The sequence below is a fragment of the Cherax quadricarinatus genome, chromosome 98 (genome assembly GCF_038502225.1).
Source record: "Cherax quadricarinatus isolate ZL_2023a chromosome 98, ASM3850222v1, whole genome shotgun sequence".
Classification (NCBI taxonomy): domain Eukaryota; kingdom Metazoa; phylum Arthropoda; class Malacostraca; order Decapoda; family Parastacidae; genus Cherax; species Cherax quadricarinatus.
Window position 1 is genome coordinate 6,743,986 of NC_091389.1, and position 22,504 is coordinate 6,766,489.

The 22,504-nt window shown below is 39.8% G+C and overlaps 1 protein-coding gene across 5 annotated transcripts in view; it reads left to right on the plus strand.

Annotated features, from left to right (window-relative positions):
- The window catches only part of Tomosyn (syntaxin-binding protein tomosyn), a 567,161-nt gene extending 552,748 nt beyond the window's left edge, over nucleotides 1-14,413 (plus strand). For all 5 annotated transcript variants that reach the window (XM_070105267.1, XM_070105268.1, XM_070105270.1 and 2 more), the window contains one exon: nucleotides 609-14,413. In XM_070105267.1, the coding sequence (XP_069961368.1) occupies nucleotides 609-871 (263 nt within the window). In that variant the 3' untranslated portion in view covers nucleotides 872-14,413. The remainder of the gene's footprint in view (nucleotides 1-608) is intronic.
- The last annotated feature ends 8,091 nt before the right edge of the window (nucleotides 14,414-22,504 follow it).

Below are 22,504 nucleotides of genomic sequence, written 5' to 3' on the forward strand. Positions count from 1 at the left end.
CCCTTTATGTGCATAGAGTTTTTACACAGTGTGATATGGACACGAGGTATATCAAAAAGAGATCTGTGTCTTGTGTTGTGGTCATGTGTCCTGTTTAGGTTGGTGAGAAGTTTGAGTGGAGGGTTTATATTTGTGTGTACTGTTCTGTGCATGTAGTAGGCACATGAATAAGTACGGATGTTCTTAATGGTAAGCAGATTCAGACTTTTGAATATTGGTGGAACATGCTGTCAAGAGTGGGAATTTGTTATTCTGACTGCTGCCTTTTGCAGCAGTATTGAAAAGTAAATACCAGTATTGAAAAGTAAATACCAGTATTGGAAAGTAAATGACTGACTACAGGTTTATGGTATCTCAGTGTGTGTGGCTAGTTAATGGTCCAAGTTGGACCACAATATTAGTTTTCTCATATATGTAAGTTTTTGTGTAATAAAATTTGTAATGAATTAATAAATATGGTAGTTGGCTAAATGACTTTAAACGAAGATGTGCAGGTTTTGGCTAACGTGTGTCAATTATTAACTTATTATATATCGTTGATAATAAACTTTAAATGAAGATACGCAGGTGTTGCACGTGTGTCTAATTCCTCGCCTGTTTTTTTCTAGTTGGTGAGGCATCTGGGAAAGGCTCCCGCAGTGTTGCCAAACATGTGCCTGGCCCCACCTCCCAGCTGGAGTCCCTCAATGTACGTGCTGGGACAGTAGCCGGCGACATCAACAAAACTCGCATGCAGCTGGTGGAACGAGGACAGAAGCTGGGCGAGCTGGAGGAACGAACCGGCAAGATGATGAACGAGGCGGAATCCTTCTCGTCGGCTGCACACCAACTTATGCTCAAGTACAAGGATAAGAAGTGGTACCAACTCTGAAGTGATTTGTGGTCTCATTATGGTGATAGCAGATATTTGATATAAATAATTCCTTAATCTGACATGCCAGCTCTGAGATGCAAGGGTTGCTCACAGCTATGGTAAAGGGACGGGAGGCGCAGAGCATCATAAGTGGTGTGGGGATTTTCACTCCGTTCAGGGATGTACATGGTGAGGCGGCTTGCCATGTCTAGGGATGACACTCTTAGTATTGATGCGAGGTTTCAGTATCTTTCTCAAGGTGGCATTGATGCAAGGTTGAGGCCCTTGCTATCTCACAGTTGTTACTCTGTGTCAGCAGGCAACTGATACAAGTGTTAGAAGAAGATAGCCAGTTATTGTAGTTAATAAGATTCCGAAGATATTCATCCGTAGGGAAACAAAGAGTCAAACTTTACTGTTGAAAGTTAGTCGGTGTTGTACTGTTTGTAAATACTTAACAATGTACAGGGAACAGTGTTTAAAAGTGAGGCATTGTAGTTGCTTACGAATCCCATATGTTTTATGAAGGTGTGATGGGCGGCCAGACAGCAGCTTTGGATAGCGTGCAAGATGGCCGCCGCAAAATGTTTGCACCAGGTGGTTGTGAGCTCTCCCGCTGATTATTAGCGTCTTTTCTCTTGCTTCCTTCTTGCTCACCACTTTCCTCACTTATCCTTTATTTCAGTGTTTTTTTCAAGCTCGCGTAGTGATCTAAATTTCGGCAGTAGAAAGTGTGGCCTACTAGGCAAGGATTTTGCAGTATTAAGAATAATAATAATAATTGCGATAGTGCCAGATACAAAAACCTGTCTCATAATACTTCTAATATTATTACTCAGAACGTCAATTTAGTTCGTCTGGTAACTTTTTTGACTGAGTAAATATCAATGAGCCAGCAGTTTAGCCAAAGCTTGCAGCAGTAACCCGTTACACTGATCAATCAGCATTGCTCGAGCCAGTGGTTAAGTTTAAGCTTTTTGCAATGGCCCGTTAATGACCAAACGTGGACAGTTGGTCCAGCAGTTTAGTTCTCAAGCCCGTTAATAAGGACTAGACAAGTCCCTCTCTCCTGTTGGTAGTGTGGTTTCTGATGCCCTTCAGGAAAACTGTGCTGGGAGGGGAGGTACTCTAACTTACAAATGCCCAAGTTATGATGCTCACAAACTAGACCTAAAACACACAGTATCAAGTAAATTATATTTTAACGAGTGTTACAATAAACAGGTGATATCACAGTATGCAAAACAACCACTGTGATAAAATAGTGAATTTCCAAGCACCTTCGTGAAAGCACTTGGAAGTTCACTATTTTTTCAGTAGTTATTTTGCATGCGCTGCTGAGTGTCTGTGACATGATTATCCTCTTGACTGATGTTTGCCGTGGGAGGATAAGTTCAGTGTTACAAATGACTCGTTCATAAGTTGGAACACTAGGAAAGGAACTTGCCCATGAGGCGGGCAAAATCCTCCCCTCCATTACTTTCTTCCCTTGTTTTGGTGATTGTTGTTGGTTAATCAGTATCTTGGTGACTCTGACTTGTTGGCTGAGGTTTCCGAGTGTTCGTTGCTGTCATTTGTGTATCTGTTACGGTTGGTCCTCATAACCTAAAAAGAAAAATTTTAGTTTTCTTTTGTATATGCGATTAAAAGTTATATCCATAATTGAATAGCACATGAAAAGACTTATAGTACATACTCTTCATTGTTAGACGCACCCTTTTTTAATTTACAAAAAAATATGATCTATTTACCTAGCAGTATCCAAACATCAATTCAGATTCAAAAATTTCATTTCTTTGTGGTACAGAAATAATGTAGTTTACATGTAATAAATATTGTTAGGCACAAATGAAGGCCACTGATATGAAATGCATTCTAGGCAAATAAACACTTGATGCCTAAAGACTATTTAAGAACAAGACACAGAATAAGAGTAATAATATTATTTCAGCATGATACGTGTTTGTACAAAGGAGTATAACGGTTGGATGTACATGCCGAAAAAAAACTTTATATATAGAGCATTTCAGGCAAACTTAAGACTAACTTAAGATCAATAAGGCAATAACAGTGTAGTAATTGTACCTATAGTTATTAGGTGAGTTACAGTGAATACAGGAAAATTTAATATTCTGTTAGTTCATGTTATATGGCTTTAAAAAGCTTGGTTAATACTGTGACTGGAACAGTACACAAATACAGCGAGTCCTCAGGTTATGAACACACTGACAATCTTCTGTATTGTGTAACATCATCATTATATCATTATTGTGTATAATATCATTATTATACATAATACAGGAGGTCCCCAACATGTTCATAATTTGGGGACTCGCTGTAACCCACACACGGGAAAAAGAAAATTTATGACGACATATCAGTCTTACTTGGACTGTTAATTATTTGCTAGTTCAGGGGTCGGCAAACTGCAACCCGCAGGCCACATGCGGCCATGGCAACTTCAAATATTTATAAATATTAAAACTAATAAACCCTCTTATTCACTCATTCATTTATATGTATAAGACCAATTTTTTCTCTAGCCTACAAAAAATATGTGAAATACATGATGTGGCACCCATAGTAAAAAAGTTGGAGACTCCTACGCTAGTTAGTGGTCCAACTATTATATTCCTTTGTATAACCATGTATCATGTCAAACTAAAAATTATATTAATATTGTTATTATATTATTATGTGCAGGTTATTCGTGTAAAATCGGCCTGGTCACAGACCTGGCTGCGGGAGCGTTGAACCCCCGAAACCCTCTCCAGGTATACTTCAGTATATAATCGTGACAAGGTGAAGAGCTTGTGAGACAGCTAGATTTCTTTATTAAGTAGTTGCTTCACCAACCAGTTGATTCATCAGTACAATACAGACAACCGAAGAGGTAGAAGACGAGGTAATCAATCCCTCAGCCTAGGAGCAGGTGTTCAGTACCGTTGTCTTGGTGAATCTGAAGCACTGGCACGAAGAAATGGGCTTATATACTGGAGTCAGAGATGAAGGCATTGTCAGTTGTAGATGGGATTGACCAGTGAAAGTACGTCGTGTCCAAGAGGATTGTCAGTGGAAGTTGGTCATGCCCTAGAGGATTGCCCAGTGGAAGTTGATCATGCCCTAGAGGATTGCCAAGTGCAAGTAGGTTATGCCCTGGAGGATTGCCTAGTGGAAGTAGATCATGTCCAAGAGTGTGTGAGTGTAGGTGGTAGGTGGTGGTACACTAGTGTGTGGAGAGGGTGAGTGCATGAATGTTTTGTGGCCCAAGTCAAAGTGGTGAAGTCTGAGTGATGAAGTGGAGGGCTTAAGTCAAAGGGTTGAAGTTTGAGGGATGAAGTCCAAGGGTTAAAGTCCAAGGAACAACAATTTGAGCGACAAAGTCCAGGAGTTTCCTTGTCATTTCCTGACCTTATTAATCACAGTATGACACAATGGATTCAACATCCCAATTTTTTAATTATAGACCACTTGGCTTAATCTTATACAATAATCAAACTAAAAGTGATAAGGAAGCTCTATAACAAAGTTTGTGGTCTATAATTATACTCTAAATGCTCATACAATGCATATACAGCCTCTCCTCACTTAGTGACGTACTCGTTTACCAACGGCTCGGACTTATGACGGGCTCTGACCAGCATGCCTACCTAAATAATATATATTAGAGTTGATTTCCTCTGTTTTGTTTATTACAGTACAGGAAGGCCCCACTTATACGGCGGGTTAGGTTCCAGGCTAGCGCCGTAAAGCGGAAATCGCCGTAAAGTGGAACACCCTTTTTTTCCACTTATAAATGCATACAAACACTAGATAACAAGTTTACACTAACATATATTAAGTTAGCAATAGAACCAGGCATCAAAAAACAATAAAAAGGTACAATACACACATAGTGCACTCATTACTTACCTTAAAATATTTATAGTCTTAATCTAGGGTGAGACAAGTAGTATTTATTGTAAGAAATCAAGTGTGGTATGTATTGTAATAGGCAGGCTATTTCACCAGGCCACCCCACCCACACATACTATTCTATGATATTTAAGCATCCCAGAGCGATAAAATGTATATACAGTTCACTCATTACTTACCTTAAAATATTTGTAGTCTTAATGTAGGGTCAGGAGTAAGTAAATGAGATAAAACGAATAAATGAGAGAGAGAAAGAATGAATACATGAGAGGTGACAGGCCAGGCACAGAGTAAACAAACCAGGCTCCCACATCTTATATTTATGTTTATTTATTCTATTGTGGGGTGTATTTATCATCTTTTTATGTTATGTATCGTGTTTATTATATAATTTTGAAAAAAATATCATGGCTGGATTAATGAAAATGTGTATATTACCGTAATATACGACATTTAATGAGACTCAGTATTGTTATTATCACCACTTGTGGAAGTCGTCTGCTACACAGCTCACATTTATGTTTATTTATTCTACTGTGGGGTGTATTTATCTTATTTATATGTTATGCATCGTGTTTATTATATAATTTTGAAAAAAATATCATGGATGGATTAATGAAAATGTGTATATTAACGTAATATACGACATTTAAATGACTTGATGTATGTAAGTTTATTTAGGTACAGGTATACATAAGTATAATTATCAGAGTATATATAAAATATGAAATAACTTTTAAAAACATTTGAAATTTTGGAGTTTCCAGACAAAATGGAGAGACTTAGTGCTTACTGAGCTCATGGAGAATGTAAACAAACAGGGTGGGGCACGGTGACCGTATTAGAAAGTCAGGTGGGGGGAGCCGTATAGTGAGTTTTGGTCATAATTTGAAATGTCCGTATTAGCGGAACGCCGTAAAGCGGAACGCCGTAAAGCGGGGCCCTCCTGTATACAGTATATTACTGTATAAACATTTAAAAATATACTAAAAATGTTATATTTGGTTCAAAGAAGACATTAAAACAATATCAAAGATGGCAGACACAAACCCACTACCAGCACAGTATGCTCCTCGCTTAACAACCAATTCGTTTACCAACTTACTTTTAGGAATGGATCCCTGTCTTTAAGTGAGGAGAGACTGTACTCAAAAAAGTATTTGCGGACAGTATTATTATGTATTTGGTGTGCCAAAATGGGAAAGTATTATTTGTTATTGACAGTCTGTTAGAATTGATTCTTCAAAGAAAAATTGATCATGGGACCAGTGTTGCTAATGGGGTAGTGTCATTAATGAGGTAGTGTTGTAATGGGGCAGTGTCACTGATGGGAGTGTCACTAATGGGGCAGTGTCGCTAATGGGGCAGTGTTGCTAATGGGATAGTGTCACTAACGGGACTAAAGGATCCCAAATGCAAACAATTTTGACTTCTTCGAGTACTGGTTAATTTTCACTGTATTAACCCGCTACCACAGTGATAGGATAGACTATGAAATTTCACATATGCTCTAAAAACCTCATGTTTATAAGAGAGTTTTTACTTTTTTTTGCATCTAATGATTCTTAGGTTTTCGTCACCTCCCCAGATTAAAATTTTGGTTGCTACAGTATACTACTAATACAGTACAGTAAGTCCTTGGCTTACAGACACGTTGAGAATTTTGTGTATTGTATATAATACTGTATCATTATTGTTAGGTAAGACATATGCAACAGTTAGGTATCTTTATTTCGAAACGTTTCGCCTACACAGTAGGCTTCTTCAGTCGAGTACAGAAAAGTTGATAGAAGCAGAAGATACTTGAAGACGATGTAATCAGTCCATCACCCTTAAAGTTTTGAGGTGGTCAGTCCCTCAGTCTGGAGAAGAGCATTGTTCCATAGAATGAAACAATATGGAGATGAAGTGACAGGATGGAGCCTTATATAGCGCCAAGAGGTGAGACGTAGGTCACTAGAAGAGGTAAGAACTCAGATGTTGGGAGGTCAGGTCCCTCTCAAATCCAGCCGTTCTCACTTAAGGGTGATGGACTGATTACATCGTCTTCAAGTATCTTCTGCTTCTATCAACTTTTCTGTACTCGACTGAAGAAGCCTACTGTGTAGGCAAAACGTTTCGAAATAAAGATGCCTAACTGTTGCATGTGTGTCTTACCTAACAACCTGTCGGTATTTTATACCATTTTAATGTTCAATATATCATTATTGTGTCTAATATTGTTATACACAATTCAGAAGGTCCCCAATGTCTTCATAAGTTGAGGACTTCCTGTATTTAAGTGTATTAATTTTTAAATCGCCTTACAATTGGGCGTGTGATTTGCGAAATAGTGATAACATGACTTAACCAGCCACAGAACAGGTGGGATTTGAACTCATAACAAGTGATGCTAAAATTCCATGCTTGGAGTTTTACGGTTCTCTTGCCATGGGTACAAATCCCACCTGTTCCATGGTTTGGGTGTATTGCAATATGGCATATGACAGGCTGTAGTATCCTCTCCTCACAATGTAGACCTAACTTAGAGTATATCAAAAGGTCAAAATTGCTTGTATTGTGCACACATCTGGGAAAAAATTAGTTTGTATATCTTTGTCATCTTGAAAAGATAACAGGAAACAAGACATGAGCAAACATGTCAGTTGAGTGTGGATGAGGAGGATTGAAAAAGAGGAGTGCTCTGTGTTAAGTGTAGCTGAGGATTGATGGTAAGTTGTGTGTTGGTTGAATTCTGCTGAGGTTTTGAGATGAATGCTGTTTACTGCTGGCAACCTTGCTTTCTTTATCTCTATCTCTGTCTCCCTCTTTCTCTTTCCTTCTCTCCTCTCTCTCTCTCTCTCATTCTCTCACACTCTCTTTCTCTCATTCTCTCTTTCTCTTGTTCTTTCTCTCACTCTCTTTCTCTCTCTCTTTCTCTCTCTCTTTCTCTCGTTCTCTCACTCTCTCACTCTTTCGTTCTCTCTCTCTCTCTTTCTCTCGTTATCTCTTTCTCTCTCACTCTTTCTCTCGTTCTCTTTCTTTCTCTCTCTTTCTTTCTCTTTCTTTCTTTCTTTCTTTCTCTCTCTTTCTTTCTTTCTTTCTCTTTCTTTCTTTCTTTCTCTCTCTTTCTTTCTTTCTCTCTCTTTTTCTTTCTCTCTCTCTCTCTTTCTCTCTTTCTCTCTCTCTCTCTCTCTCTCTTTCTCTTTCTCTTTCTCTTTCTCTTTCTCTTTCTCTTTCTCTCTCTCTCTCTCTCTCTCTCTCTCTCTCTCTCTCTCCCCCCAGTATTCTTTTGATTGTCTTCAAAATCTGCAATATTCTTGTTATTCTTGTGTTGTTGAGAAATATTGCTGGTTCATCAAGTTATGTCAACGCTGATGGTCTGTCAAGTCATGTCTGGCACTTAGTGGGACAGTTGAGAACTAACAGTAATTAATAAACATTGATCTATGTCATTTTTCTTCTCGTTCCAAACATCATTATTATTATTATTTTCTTGGGAGACACTAAACCCATAAGGGCCAAACAGAGGAAGGCAGTCAAGGGAGAGGAGGGGATACTCCAATTCCTCAAATCAAAAGCCCACTAGCATCTCAATGCTGCCATCGTTACCTCCCAAAAAAGTGAACAAACATGGGGCCTCATTTGTATGGCTGTCAGCTTCCTGACCGCCAAGTGATAAGTAAAAATCACCAGCTTTATCAAATGCATCTAAAACGCTTCATAAGTTGTTTACACTACCATATATTAAGTTGTTTACACTACCATATATTAAGTTGTTTACACTACCATATATTAAGTGCTCAGTACAACTAGGCATAAAAAATAATTAAAAGTAAAATAAATACACATCGCGTACAGTACTTAAAATATGGTGCTTGTTGCCCTTCCTTTATGCAAGTATTGTCGGAAAATGGCGGAAGAGCAGTAAAAACATCGAACGTAAAGAAAAATGGCTCGGTTGAAAGCTGACAAAAATATAGAACACTAAAGAGAGGTGCTGTATAGTGGGGCCCTGGTGTATATATGGGGGGGCCTTGCTGTATATGTGGGGCCCTGCTGTATATGTGGGGCCCTGCTGTATATGTGGGGCCCTGCTGTATAGGTGGGGCCCTGCTGTATATGTGGGGCCCTGCTGTATATCTGGGAACCTGCTGTATAGGTGGGGCCCTGCTGTATATGTGGGGCCCTGCTGTATATCTGGGACCCTGCTGTATATGTGGGGCCTTGCTGTATATGTGGGGCCCTGCTGTATATCTGGGACCCTGCTGTATAGGTAGGGCCCTGCTGTATATGTGGGGCCCTGCTGTATATGTGGGGCCCTGCTGTATATGTGGGACCCTGCTGTATGAGTGAATTTATCTATGGTGGAAATGAGACTATAAATGAGCAGATCCTTTCCTGGTGGGCCCACTGATACCCGGGCATTTACTCACGTCGACGAATAAGACACACGCACAATACCCGGATATCTTTATTCGGAACAAAGATACCCAGGTGTTGTGTGTGTGTCTTGTTCATCAGCTCATTGGTACTGTCTGCCATTATTGATACGATACATGCAAATACTGTGCTGATAGATCACTCTGCTCTCTACACAGTTACGCTACTTACATCATCTCGTACAGATATGGTTTACCATAGTTGTGTATGGTACAGGATGCCATCAACTTACAAATGCTACAGGTTAAAATAACCAACGCTTACAAAGACAAAATTTTATTTCTGCATGATACAGTGTTTACACAGAGATGGGTGATGTTTGGTTGTGTGTGAAGAAAGCGCATTCAACAGAAAGCCCATAGTTATGCAGAGCATTTCGGGTAATGTTAAACCTAACTTAAAACTAACAGTGACCACTCTGGAACAAGCAGAGGCCATTTACAAACCCAATTAAAACACTCACAAGCACCGAGTTGCAGTAAAAGTGTGTGTATGAAGTATAGCCAACCAATGTACTTATTATTGTGTACACAAACAACTTGTAGACAGTAAGGCCTCATCTCAGTTGAGAGATAAATACCAGGAATGCAACGGGTCTGCAACATGTTGGTAAGACAAGACACCAGAAATACAACTGTATGTAAGTTAGAACACCAAGAATGCAACTAAGTTAAAACACAAGGAAATACAACTGTAAGATAAAACACTAGGAAATAAAACTGTAAAACACCAGAAAAGCTTGTTTGTAAGACCAAGAAATGCAACTTGTTTGTAAAACACCAGGAAATACAAGTTGTTTGTAAGATAAAACACCAGGAAATGCAACTTGTTTGTAAGATAAAACACCAAGAAATGCAACTTGTTTGTAAGATAAAACACCAAGAAATGCAACTTGTTTGTAAGATAAAACACCAAGGAATACAAGTTGTTTGTAAGTTGGTGACTACTGTACCTCCCATAGATTTAGCTTCATGGTTCATATTTGTGTTTTCCATATATACAGGTATTTGAAGTGCATTTGTAAGTGTAAAACTTTGTATACATGGAGGGCGCGGACCAGGAGCTACGTTTGGCAAACGACGGATAGGTTCTCACCGTGATTGGGAGTGTGTTTATCGCATTTACCTCCGGAAATCTTTTTTCCCCCCCTGCGATGCCCAGTGTACATTAATACCTCGAGTATATTCAGTCTGTGCAGTGATGCACACAGTGTGTGTTAAGCAGCAGTAACTTATAAGATGATAGGATATGTTAATGATTTGACCACAGTGAACACTCTTATAAAGCCCCACTATATACAGTCAGTTCTCTTATTAAATCTCCTGTACAGTGTGATTTTTGTTAATTGAGAGAGTAAATTGGAGATTCAGCTGCTCATTGAAAGGTCTTTATAGTGGTCATAATTCAATTTGAATGCCTTTTTTTTTTTTTAAATTTCATTTCCAAAAAAAAAAAACAGAATATAGAGGAGATTTATAAGAAAGCTGACTATATATATGGTAAGGAGTTTACCGAACGCCGCGTCTCTGGCCGCCCTCTGTACTGTCGTATTCTCCTCCGCTGTACTTCCACTCTTGGGATGATTCCAATCTTTAGATTAGCATACCAAGTACAGGAATCAACTGCTGTTTTGTGATATCGTACTGCAATTGTTATCAATGGAGACACGAGTGTAAATGTGCATATTTATGTTGGACTTTTATAAATGATCTGTGTCAGTTTCTTAACAAGTTCCTTTATTTAGGCCAAGAAGTTAAAAAATAATGTATAATTTGTAAACACATACATTCCTTCCCTCATAATTTTCCCCTCCTATGAATATACTTGTGAGTGTGTGTATGTATATTAATATACTATATACATATATGTATGTATAATATCACTCATGAAAACAGGTGATAATAAACACGTAAGATAACCAAATTGAAAATGCTGTTCAAATATCTTCTTAATTATTTTCATCTGACTTTGGACATCCGGGAGAGAATGAAGTGATAATTAAGTCCGGTCATTATATATAGTGAGACGACTTGCTTGTAGTTTACTCGCCTTGTGGTATGTGTGTGCTCATTTCTCTCTCGCCTGCCCACTGCTTCAATTGAAGGTCATTAAGACTCATTTTGCTCTGGTTATCTTCCATATGATGTGTATTGAAGAATGAAAACTTACTTTGTGTAATTCAGTGAACCGCTGGGAATGACGATCTCTCAGAATACCTCCTGGAAAGTCAGCAGTTTGCACTTTCCACTTTTTAGGTCAGTCAGCTCCCACCTTCCATTTTCTGATGTAATTTGCTTTTTCTGTGTTGTCATTGGGCTTGGCCCCATGGTACATGCCCGCTGTCGTGGTCCGAGTTGTAATACTGAAATGTTAATTTAATGGTATACAATACCGACAGGTTGATAAGTAAGACTCAGGTGCAGCAGTTGGGTATGTTCATTCTAAAACATTTTACCTATACAGTAGAGATGAAAAGACGATGTAATCAGTCCTTCACTCTGAAAGACGTAGTATTGAGGTGGTCAATCCTCAGCCTGGAGAAGAGCTGTACTCCATAATCTGGAAAGATGTTCCAGATGAGGGACTGACCACCTCAAAACTACGTCTTCAAGGGTGATGGACTGATTACAGCGTCGTTACATCTTTACTGTTTCTGCAGATGCCTCTATATTTGACTGAAGAAACCTACTGCGTAGGCAAAAATGTTTCGGAATAAAGTTGCCTAACAGTTGCACATTAAACAGAAAGTAATGTTTTTCAGAGTCATATACCTTATTTCAGCATAATAGAATGTTTGCATAGAGGTGAATGACATTCGGGTGTACATGCAGAAAGCCCCTTAACATACAGAGCATTTTGGGCAAACTCAAGACTAATAAGGCAATAACTAATTGATCGCTTGCATACACAGTCTCTTAAGTGGTCGTAAAATTAAATTTAGGAGTTACAGAACCACCAAGGAAGGCGCTTGGGACACAGTTCATCAACAATTGGCATAAGTTGTGGGGTCACAGCAGCAATGACGTAGGAAAACGACATTCAGTACAAAATCGAAAGTGGATTGACTGAGCTGAAAATGGCAGGAATATCCGAATTACTGGTGTTGAAGGATGGAATCTAAGACTGTCAATCTTAGTACTTCACACGAAATTATATAAATATATATACAAGGTGTTTTAAAAAGATGGGTCCATCATTTTGAAACATCCTGTGTGTGTGTGTGCGTGTGCATGTGTGTGTGCATGTGTGCGCGTGTGCATGCATGCGTTTGTGTGTGTGTATAATTTATTTATAATATTATTATTATTATTATTATTATTATTATTATTATTATTATAATAAATAAAGTTCCTTATTTCATAAATACCACATTATTATTTAAAACTTCGTGCTATACAAAATAGAGGATGCCTTTTCTGATATAATCCTCGACTTTTCAAACTAAGTTAAGAAATATAGTCGCTTATGGCATTCCATGTTTTTGTTGTGTTTAAGGCAGTATATATATATATATACATGTATATATAATTTTTTTTTTTTGCTGTTAATGGTGGGTAATTTTGATTGAGTTTGTTATGACAACACAAGTGAATTAATGTATTTTTTTTTTTTTATTTAGATTTTGAGATTAGGTTTTCAGTTTAGGGTTGAGAGATTTATAATGCACCCCATACCTGTCCTATGGACAGTAGTCACACCATACCTATGGTGTGGATGGTAATCACTATACTCTTGGTATGGGTGACAATCACGCATACCTATGGTATGGGCAACAGCCACACCATACCCATGGTGTGGCTGGTAGTCCAAATATTTCCAAGGCACATAATGGGTCCAGAGACTGGGTCCCAAAATTTGAAAACCAAACCAAAATAACAATGGTAATGAACTATTGACATAATTTCACATAACAGATAGATAGACAAGACTTCAATAGATACTTGTGTGTGCTGTTAAAGCTCATTTTCCACTTACATGTTGCTGAAAATAAGCGTTACTGAAGACCTGCCATTTAGTACTCAATAATTTTCACGTATTTGAAGTCTGCAATTTGATTTACAATTGTATTTATTAATCATAACTGCACACGGCAACAATGTTACTTAAGAACGTAAAATTCGCCCAAAAATTGATCTCAAATCTTAGATTTATTCAAAACTCAAATCTAGGATTTTGGTGTCTTTTCTACAGTACACAGATAATAGTGTTAGGCCTAAAAGAAAGCCACCAGCATGCAGAGAATTTTTTTTTTATTAACACATCGGCCGTTTCCCATCGGCAGGGTGGCCCGAAAAAGAAAAACTTTAATCATTATTCACGCCATCACTGTCTTGCCAGAGGTGCGTTTACACTACAGTTATAAAACTGCAACACTTACACCCGTCCTTTACAGTGCAGACACTATACTTACCATCCTTTTTAAATATCAGAGACTACAATGTGTCTTTTCTGGTAATCACCAAAGTTTTAATTTGGTTTTCAAGGTTTACCAAAAGTTGGTTTGCTGTCTTCAAGATTTTTAATAATTTTTGTATAGGCTTACTGCTAATATGTTAATATATTGAAGCCTATTATTGTAAACTTTTATACACTTTCTGTAATTAAATTTTGAGTTGAGAGTTATAGTCAAATTTACAAATGCACACTGTGTGTGCGTGTGTGTGTTTGACGGTATTTAAGCTAAACTTCCAAACACACACACACAGGAACATTATTTTCCATAATTTTTAACCAAACATGCAACATTCAAACACATGCAGATGTGTGTGTGTGTGTGTGTGTGTATTAACCCTTAAACTGTCCAAACAGATCTACGTTCACACGTGTTGTGCTCCAAAAGTAGATCTACGTTTTTTTACATATGTTCAAATATAAGAAAAAATGTAGATCAAAGTTTTTTTACACGTTTTCAAATGTAAAAAAAAAAAAGCTCTACGTTTTTTTTACATACTTTCAAATGTTGAAAAAACGTAGATCTACGTTTGGACAGTTTAAGGGTTAATATGCGGGACAAGCAACTTATGCGGCTCTTGAAATTGTTGAATAATTCACAAAACAGTAACAATAAAGGAACATTGATAACTTATCTCCCCAAAACAGTAACAATAAAGGAACATTGATAAGTTATCTCCCCAAAACAGTAACAATAAAGGAACATTGATAAGTTATCTCCCCAAAACAGTAACAATAAAGGAACATTGATAAGTTATCTCCCCAAAACAGTAACAATAAAGGAACTGATAAGTTATCTCCCCAAAACAGTAACAATAAAGGAACATTGATAAGTTATCTCCCCAAAACAGTAACAATAAAGGAACATTGTTGACTTTTGCGATAGTTTGTGTTTTGTGATCTCATTTTAGTTTTTGTAAAGCATCGGCTGTGAACTTTGAAATTTTAAACAACTGCTTCCCAATAAATGGCATTCATTTTTATCTAAGAATTAGGTGAAGGATTTTAGCCATTTAACCAGGCTGTAAGAATTTTAGCCATTTAACCAGGCTGTAAGAATTTTAGCTATTTAACCAGGCTGTAAGGATTCAAGTCATTTAACCAGGCTGTAAGAATTTTAGCCATTTAACCAGGCTGTAAGAATTTTAGCCATTTAACCAGGCTGTAAGAATTTTAGCCATTTAACCAGGCTGTAAGAATTTTAGCCATTTAACCAGGCTGTAAGAATTTTAGCTATTTAACCAGGCTGTAAGGATTTTAACCATATAACCAGGCTGTATTTATTTACAAATTGTGGAAATTTAACAATCGATCTCGGGGATTTTTTTATTTTTGTAATGAAAATGCACAAAGTAAATTCGTTTGAATTTTTTTTTTTAATTTAGGCTACAAACATTTGGCCTTTAAAATTAACTTAAAGACTTAATTTTAAAGTCTTGACGTTAATTTTAAACTTTAAGACTTTAGATATATAGAAAGAGCTGCTCTACTGCACTATTGTCAGGGTTTAGCACTCTAAAACAGTATGGTAGAAAAGCCGAACTTTATAAATTTTGTTGCATTCTACACAAAGATTTATCAAGTTCAACATTGGCTCTGTACCAAGTTTTATCAGGTTTAAAGTTCGATCTATGGAGTGCGTCTTTCTGCCAGACTTGTGGGTAACTCGTATTTCTCAAGCACTTTTAGTTTCATTAATTATTCTCTGTATAATTATACAACTTCAACATGATATATTGTGTTAGGAATGGATGACACTTGTATACATGTATACTTGTATACATATAGAAAAACCATGGTTATGCAGAGCCTAATTTAAGACTGGCAATTATCTGTTTATATATAGGGACATTGAAGGTTTGCAAATATAAATTTAGACATTAGACACATGCAAGCAGACAACTGTACAATAGTAATACTATGTCTTAAAATTTGAATTATAATGATAGGTAATGAGAATAAGGACAGAGAGGCAGTAAACAACTTGCTGAGTTTGTGTTGTGGGCCAGACTGCCAGGGATTGGTGATCAAAATACACTCGGAATTCATTACTCTGACCCAGCCTGCATTGTCGCTTATTTCTCATGTCAGAATATACTGTTGTATCAGTGCTCAGTAGTGCTAGGTTAACCTTTCTTGGAATAATTTCCTTAGTACAGGTCCACATCCCTTTATCCGAAATTCTGAAATTTGAAAAGTTCCAAAAACTGAAGTTTTTTTGTGGATTGTGGAGCGTCAGTTATCTCAGTGCTGGGTCATGCTGCCATGTGGTGGCATTGAAAATCGTTCTGAAATTCCAAAAAGTCAGAAATTCGAAATAATACTGGCGGCAAGGGTTTCGGATAAAGGGATGTGGACCTGTACTCTACCACAGTACACAGTCACAATACCGTGACTGGAACAATACATAAATAACCCGCACATAGGAGAGAAAAACGTAAGGCAACATTTTGCTCCGAGTTATTTGTGTATGGATTTCCACATTGTTTTCTTTAGAGTTCAATTAGTTTTTTGCGTTGAGAATTATAAGTGAATAAAATCTTATATTTGCCTCCCTAAAGAAACAAATACGATTGATATTATATAGTCGACACGATCTGCATTTCGGCAGAAAATACTGTAGAGAGTTTTTGTTATGGTAAGATATGACAATGTGCGTGTTGATCTGTGTTCCACATGATATTGTCACTGTCTTGTATTCATCAGCATAAATTTATATTCATTAGAGTTTTGAGTTTATGTTTTCATTTTGATTTTGATGAGGAGCCTGGCCTCAGATAATCTATTTCCAGCTTTCTGTTGTGTATTTTCCTTACTACCATGAAACAAGAGTCCTCCTGGAGGGATTCCAGGCAGGATTGATATTGCATCTCACATTTGCTGAACTTACAACTTGGCTTGTGACATCACCTGTGAGGTGCGCTGCTAATCTTGTAATGTCACTTGTCAGTATTCAGTCCTTTTTAACGATAATTAACTACATCTTGCAACCCGCGTGAGGTAAAAAACTCGTAAATGTTTTGGGAGATCATTATACTGGTCATCAGAAATTTTTTTTTACGTAAACACCAATGTTGACATTGCCGGTAAGAAGTGTTAAATATGACTTGCATAGAGGGCCTCGGGGTGTGACGCAGCGTATGTCTTGCTTCTTGTTTCATAGTTTATTGTCTCTTTCTTCTCAGTAATTACTGTGCATATTTCTGACCTGAATTTAAACTGTGGGAGACGGCATATATTTAACCTTGACATTAACCAGATAATTGTAAGCCACTGGTTGGAGGAAGGTGTCAGCAGAGCATTACATAATGTGGGGGACCTTACGACGAACACCAGTCGTAACGCTGACCCGTGCTCCAGTCATTGTACCTTAATTATCATAATAATAATGCTTATAGCCAGCATACCTCCTCATAGCGGAGTTTGACAGTAGCATAGAATACTAGTTTATAGTTATCACTAAACATTGCTTAAAAAAAAAAGAAAATCTTACTGCAGCACGTGTGCTTGTGTGTGTGTACCTTACTAGACTAGGCAGTATCATGTGAATTTGTCTAATGCACAAATCCATTCCACACTTCAAATTGGAAGGCATATTTAACGACGGCTAACCTAAGATCAGTTCCGATCGAAATGAGCAGCAGATGACAGTGTTAATGAATCTCCCAGGAACAGCAGTGGGCAGTTTTGCAAGGCACCCAATGCAATTTCTATGTTTTCAATTATTTGGAAGGTTATGCATGTCCAAAGGACTTCCATGACCCTTGGCAGGTTTTCTGGCCCACTCTCGGTATGTTATTCTCGACCACATACATTATAACACCATTGTATTACTAGACTCAATAAATTTACTTCTTCGTGCATTGAGATACATTTATGTACATTACAAATGTGAAATGAACTTTATTAAACTTAATTAACATTACTAATTTGCTTATTATAATGGTAGTAAAGCAAATGCTAATTCCTTTACGACTGGTCGTAAAAAAGTTAAAATAAAGCAGGATGGTTCTTTATTAGTATTATTACTTACGGATAAGCACAAAATCTGTAACGATTATACATTGCCTTGAAAAAGGAAGGGATGGGGTGCAGTTAGGTTTGATCCAATGAAAGGGAGGGTAGCTACACATTCATGGGGTCAGGAGCCTTTCCCTAACATACCACTGATGCAACGTGTCGTGGCATGTAAGATGCCGGCCGTTGGTGTTATGACTGAACGACCGAAGACGAATTCACAATATATTGTTTTTGAAAGATTTATATCTTGTGTAAATTTATTTTGTGAAATAATTGACCTCGAGTCTAGTACTTTGTGAAAGCCTTATCTAAAAAGTTGCTAGTACAGTTATTACTAGTAGCATTAGCTATTAGTAACAATTGAGATAGACTAACAATCCTTCCAATATGCTCCTCTTCAAGGGGGGCTCCTTGGCGTGGTGAAGAGGCTCTTGGTCTGAGGAATTAGACCTATCGGTCTTCTTCCTCAGACCGAACCTAATTACCCCCCAATCTCCCCTCCCCTATCCCATCCTCCCCATCCTCCCCTTTTTCCTTTCCTCCTCCTCCTCCCCACTCCTCCCTTTTGCCCTTCCTCTTTTTGTCCTTTGGGATTTCTCCCACAGGCACGCTAGTTCCTAGGTAGAGGAAAGGACACCGGGGTCGATCCCATTCCGTTGAGGTTTCTTGGCGGTGGCGTAGTTTGCCGTGGAATCTGGATTGCCTAGGGATGTCCCGATCCCTCTCCGGTATCCCGGAGTAGCTTTGGGTGTCTTTTGGGCGACGGGTGTATATCTGGAAGCCACCTTTCGGATTCCGGGGGTGGTGGCTGAAGGAGGTATGCTTTGTGGCGGATATCCGGCCGCCCTCTCTTTTGTCCACCGAGGTAGCTCGGCAGATGTGAGGTTGCTATCCCAGATTGCTGGTTTACTGGCATGAAGGGTAGGGTATGGCACGGGTTCCATGCTGCATCTGCGCTACTAGCGGTGTCGAGTCCTCTTGGGCGCGGAGGGAGATTTCTGGCCCTTTCATTCCTCCTAGGAACTATCCCTCCCCGGTCCCCCCTTTTTTTTTCTTTTTTTTATTTTTATTTTCTTTTCTTCTTTCTTTTTTTTTCTTAAAAACAAAAAGAAAGAAGTAACCTAACCATGGCAGCCCTAGTCCATGAACCTGGTACCCCCGGGCCCCTTCTTGATACCGCACCCCGTTCTGACCCCGCCTCGTCTTTGGACCACTCTTCAGACATTCCTCATGCCTCTGTACCTATTGCCGGTGCTGTTTCCTCACCTGCTTCAGGTACTGAGGCCTCGACTGACTCCTTCGATTTATCAGACCTTCGCTCTCCTCTGACTATGCTTCCGGCCTCTCCCTCTACGGTGCGGCAATTTTCAAATCGCCGACCCGTTCCACGTCGGACCAACTCTGGTCCCACGCCTAAACGTCAACGACAATTACCTGCTGATGATACTTCTCCACCTTCACCTTCTCGTTCTTCTCAGAAAAGATCGACACGTCCTTCACTACCTTTCCACGCTCAGTTTCAGACTGAACAGTGGACTAAATTCTTCACTTTACGACCAACTTCCTCTACTGCCTATCTTTCTGACCATAGTATTGGCAAGGCACTCCTACGCCATGTTGGTAAAGATATTTCTTTTCATGCTCTTAAGAGCGGTACGCGCATCATTACCGTACAGAATGCTACCCAGGCTCGTGAGCTCTCTCGTCTTTCCCATATAGATACTGTTCCTGTCACCCTTGAAAAACATCATTCCCTCAATTCTTGTAGTGGTACCGTTATTCTGCCCCATACCATAGTTCAACAAAATTTCCAGACATGTGGCACCGACATTCTAGAACAGCTGGAACTCCAAGATCTCCCAATCCTCAAGGTGGACACTTACGTTCTTCCTGCCCGTGGGCGGAGACGATACCCTAGCAATGTGGCTCGTTTAACTTTTGACAGCCGAGAACTCCCATCCTCAGTTTATATAGCAGGACATCGGTTACAAGTTCGAAAGGTGATCCCTACACCACAACAGTGTAGAAATTGCTGGCGATTTGGCCATCCAGCGAAATATTGCAGATCTATCGCCGAATGCCCAGTCTGTGGTGCCGATGACCATTCTAATACGTCTTGCAATCGATCTCCCTCTTGCCTTAACTGTCATGAGGCTCACCCTTCGTACTCTCGCCGTTGTCAGGTCTATTTAAACGAGCGGGAAATCCGTTACCTCAAAGAGACAGAAGGTCTCCCTTATGCCATGGCAGTTTCTCATCTCCGCCTCCAAGGGAGACTCCCACGTGTTTCTTATTCCCGTGTTTCAAAACGTCCCCCCACTTCTGGTATCCCATCTTCTACACCCACCTCTGTGGTTACCTCTCCCATAATCACTCCTGTATCTAATCCTTTTGCTGTCCTCGGCTCAGACGTCCCTACTTCAACGCCTCAGTCTAATCTCGCTTCTTCGAGTTCTCTCTTACAAGCCTCAGTATCGACGAGACCTCGTACGACACCTCTTCCCAATCGTCCCTCTACTTCTCAAAAGTCAAAAAAAGGTCCGGTAACACCTCCTACCCATCTTCCACCTCCTCATTTTACCCTCCCTGTCTCTGTCCCTAGTTCTTCCCCTCTCACTGGCTCAGTTACAAGTGCAGAGGTTCACCCTCCTCCTCGTAATGTACCTTCCTCCCCTGTTCCCTCCCAAGTTTCTTCCTCTTCTGCCACCTCCCAGGTTCCTGTCTCTTCTGTCCCCTGCCACGCTTCTCCAGTTCCCTCCACCCTTTCGCCCCCCCCTACCTTGGTACAGTCCAATACAGTTCCAATCTTTACTCATCCTCCCCCTACCATTCCCAATATTGTCTCCCATACGACATCTCTGAATTCCGAAACACTTGAAGCAATCTCTGAATATATTGCAGAGACCAAACCATCAATGGACACTGATCCACCTTCCGCTCTTTCTCTCTCCTCTGCTCCATCTGCGCAACTCCTTTCTTCACAGCGCACCGTTCCTTCGCTGCTTGAACATTTTCCACTGCCTCCGCATGTGGACTTTTCTAACCCTCCTAGTCCGTAGGAACCCTTACCTGCGGATTTCAAGTATCTTTATCATTGCCAATCATGGCCTTTTTACAGTGGAATATACGTGGCCTCAGGGGTAATCGGGGTGAGCTTCAGATGTTACTCTCCCAGTTTGCCCCTGTTGGTGTTTGCTTACAGGAACTAAAATTACACTCTGCTGTTATTTCTCACATCTCAAGCTATAATTTATTGTATTCTTCAGATCCTTTTCCTGATGGGACCTTTAATGAAAGTGCCCTTCTTCTCCGCACTGATATTCCGTACCATCAGCTATTTGTTCATACTTCGCTGCATTACACAGCAGCCCGTATCCACTTACATAGGTGGTATACGCTCTGTTCTTTATATCTCTCTCCTTCTCGGGCATTATCTATTCCGGATTTTGCCTTCCTTGTTTCGTCATTACCGCCACCGATTCTGTTACTTGGTGATTTTAATGCCCACCATTTCCTCTGGGGAGGGTCTCACTGTGATTCCCGAGGAATTCAGTTAGAGGCTTTTCTTGCCACCCACCCCCTCCATGTTTTAAATACAGGTACTCACACCCATTTTGATCCTCGGACTCATACTCTCTCTTGCATCGATCTCTCAGTTTGCTCTTCCTCCACCGCATTAGACTTTACTTGGTCTGTTCTCCCGGACTTACATGACAGTGATCATTTCCCAATCATTCTTACTTCCCCTTCATATTCGCCACCTCTTCGCACCCCACGCTGGCAATTTAATCGGGCAAATTGGAACCTTTACTCACACCTGACTGTTTTTAAAGAGGTTCCTTCTTCGTCCTCCATCGATGAGCTTTTACACCTCTTCTCGTCCTCCGTTTTCACTGCAGCTTCTCATTCTATACCCCAAACTTCGGGCAGGCATTCTCAGAAATGCGTGCCTTGGTGGTCTCCTGCTTGTGCTCGTGCAGTACGTTTGAAACGCGCTGCATGGGGCAGGTACCGGTACAATAGAACCACAGAGCGACTCCTTGATTTTAAACAGAAGCGTGCGATCGCTCGCCGTGTCATCCGTGACGCTAAACGCACTTGCTGGCGAGATTATGTCTCCACCATCACCTCTGCTTCCTCTATGAGTGCAGTCTGGAAAAAAGTACGAAAACTGAGTGGTAAATATTCTCCTGACCCAGCTCCTGTTCTGCGGGTTGCCGGTGTTGATATAGCAAACCCACTAGATGTTGCCAATGAAATTGGCAATCATCTGGTCCGTATTTCTCAGGGACTCCATCTATGCCCCTCATTTCTTTCCTCAAAGTCTGCCAGAGAGTTAGCACCCTTGGACTTTTCTTCTCTCAGAGAAGAACAGTATAATGTGCCTTTTACACTTCAAGAACTGGAGGCAACACTCTCAGCTTGTCGATCATCGGCAGCTGGGCCCGACGACATTCATATTCGTATGCTACAACATTTACATCAGTCAGCCCTTGCAGTCCTATTACGCCTTTACAATCTTATTTGGTCACAAGGAGTTCTTCCACAGCTGTGGAAATCTGCCATTGTTCTCCCTTTCCGCAAACCAGGCACTACGGGACATGAAACCTCCCACTATCGTCCCATTGCTCTTACCAGTGCAGTTTGCAAAGTAATGGAACGTCTAGTAAATAGACGTTTAGTGTGGTATTTAGAGACACACAACAGTCTCTCCACTCGTCAATATGGCTTTCGTAAGGGACGTTCTACCATAGACCCCTTACTGCGCTTGGATACGTATGTTCGTAATGCCTTTGCGAATCACCACGCAGTTATTGCCATATTTTTTGACCTTGAGAAGGC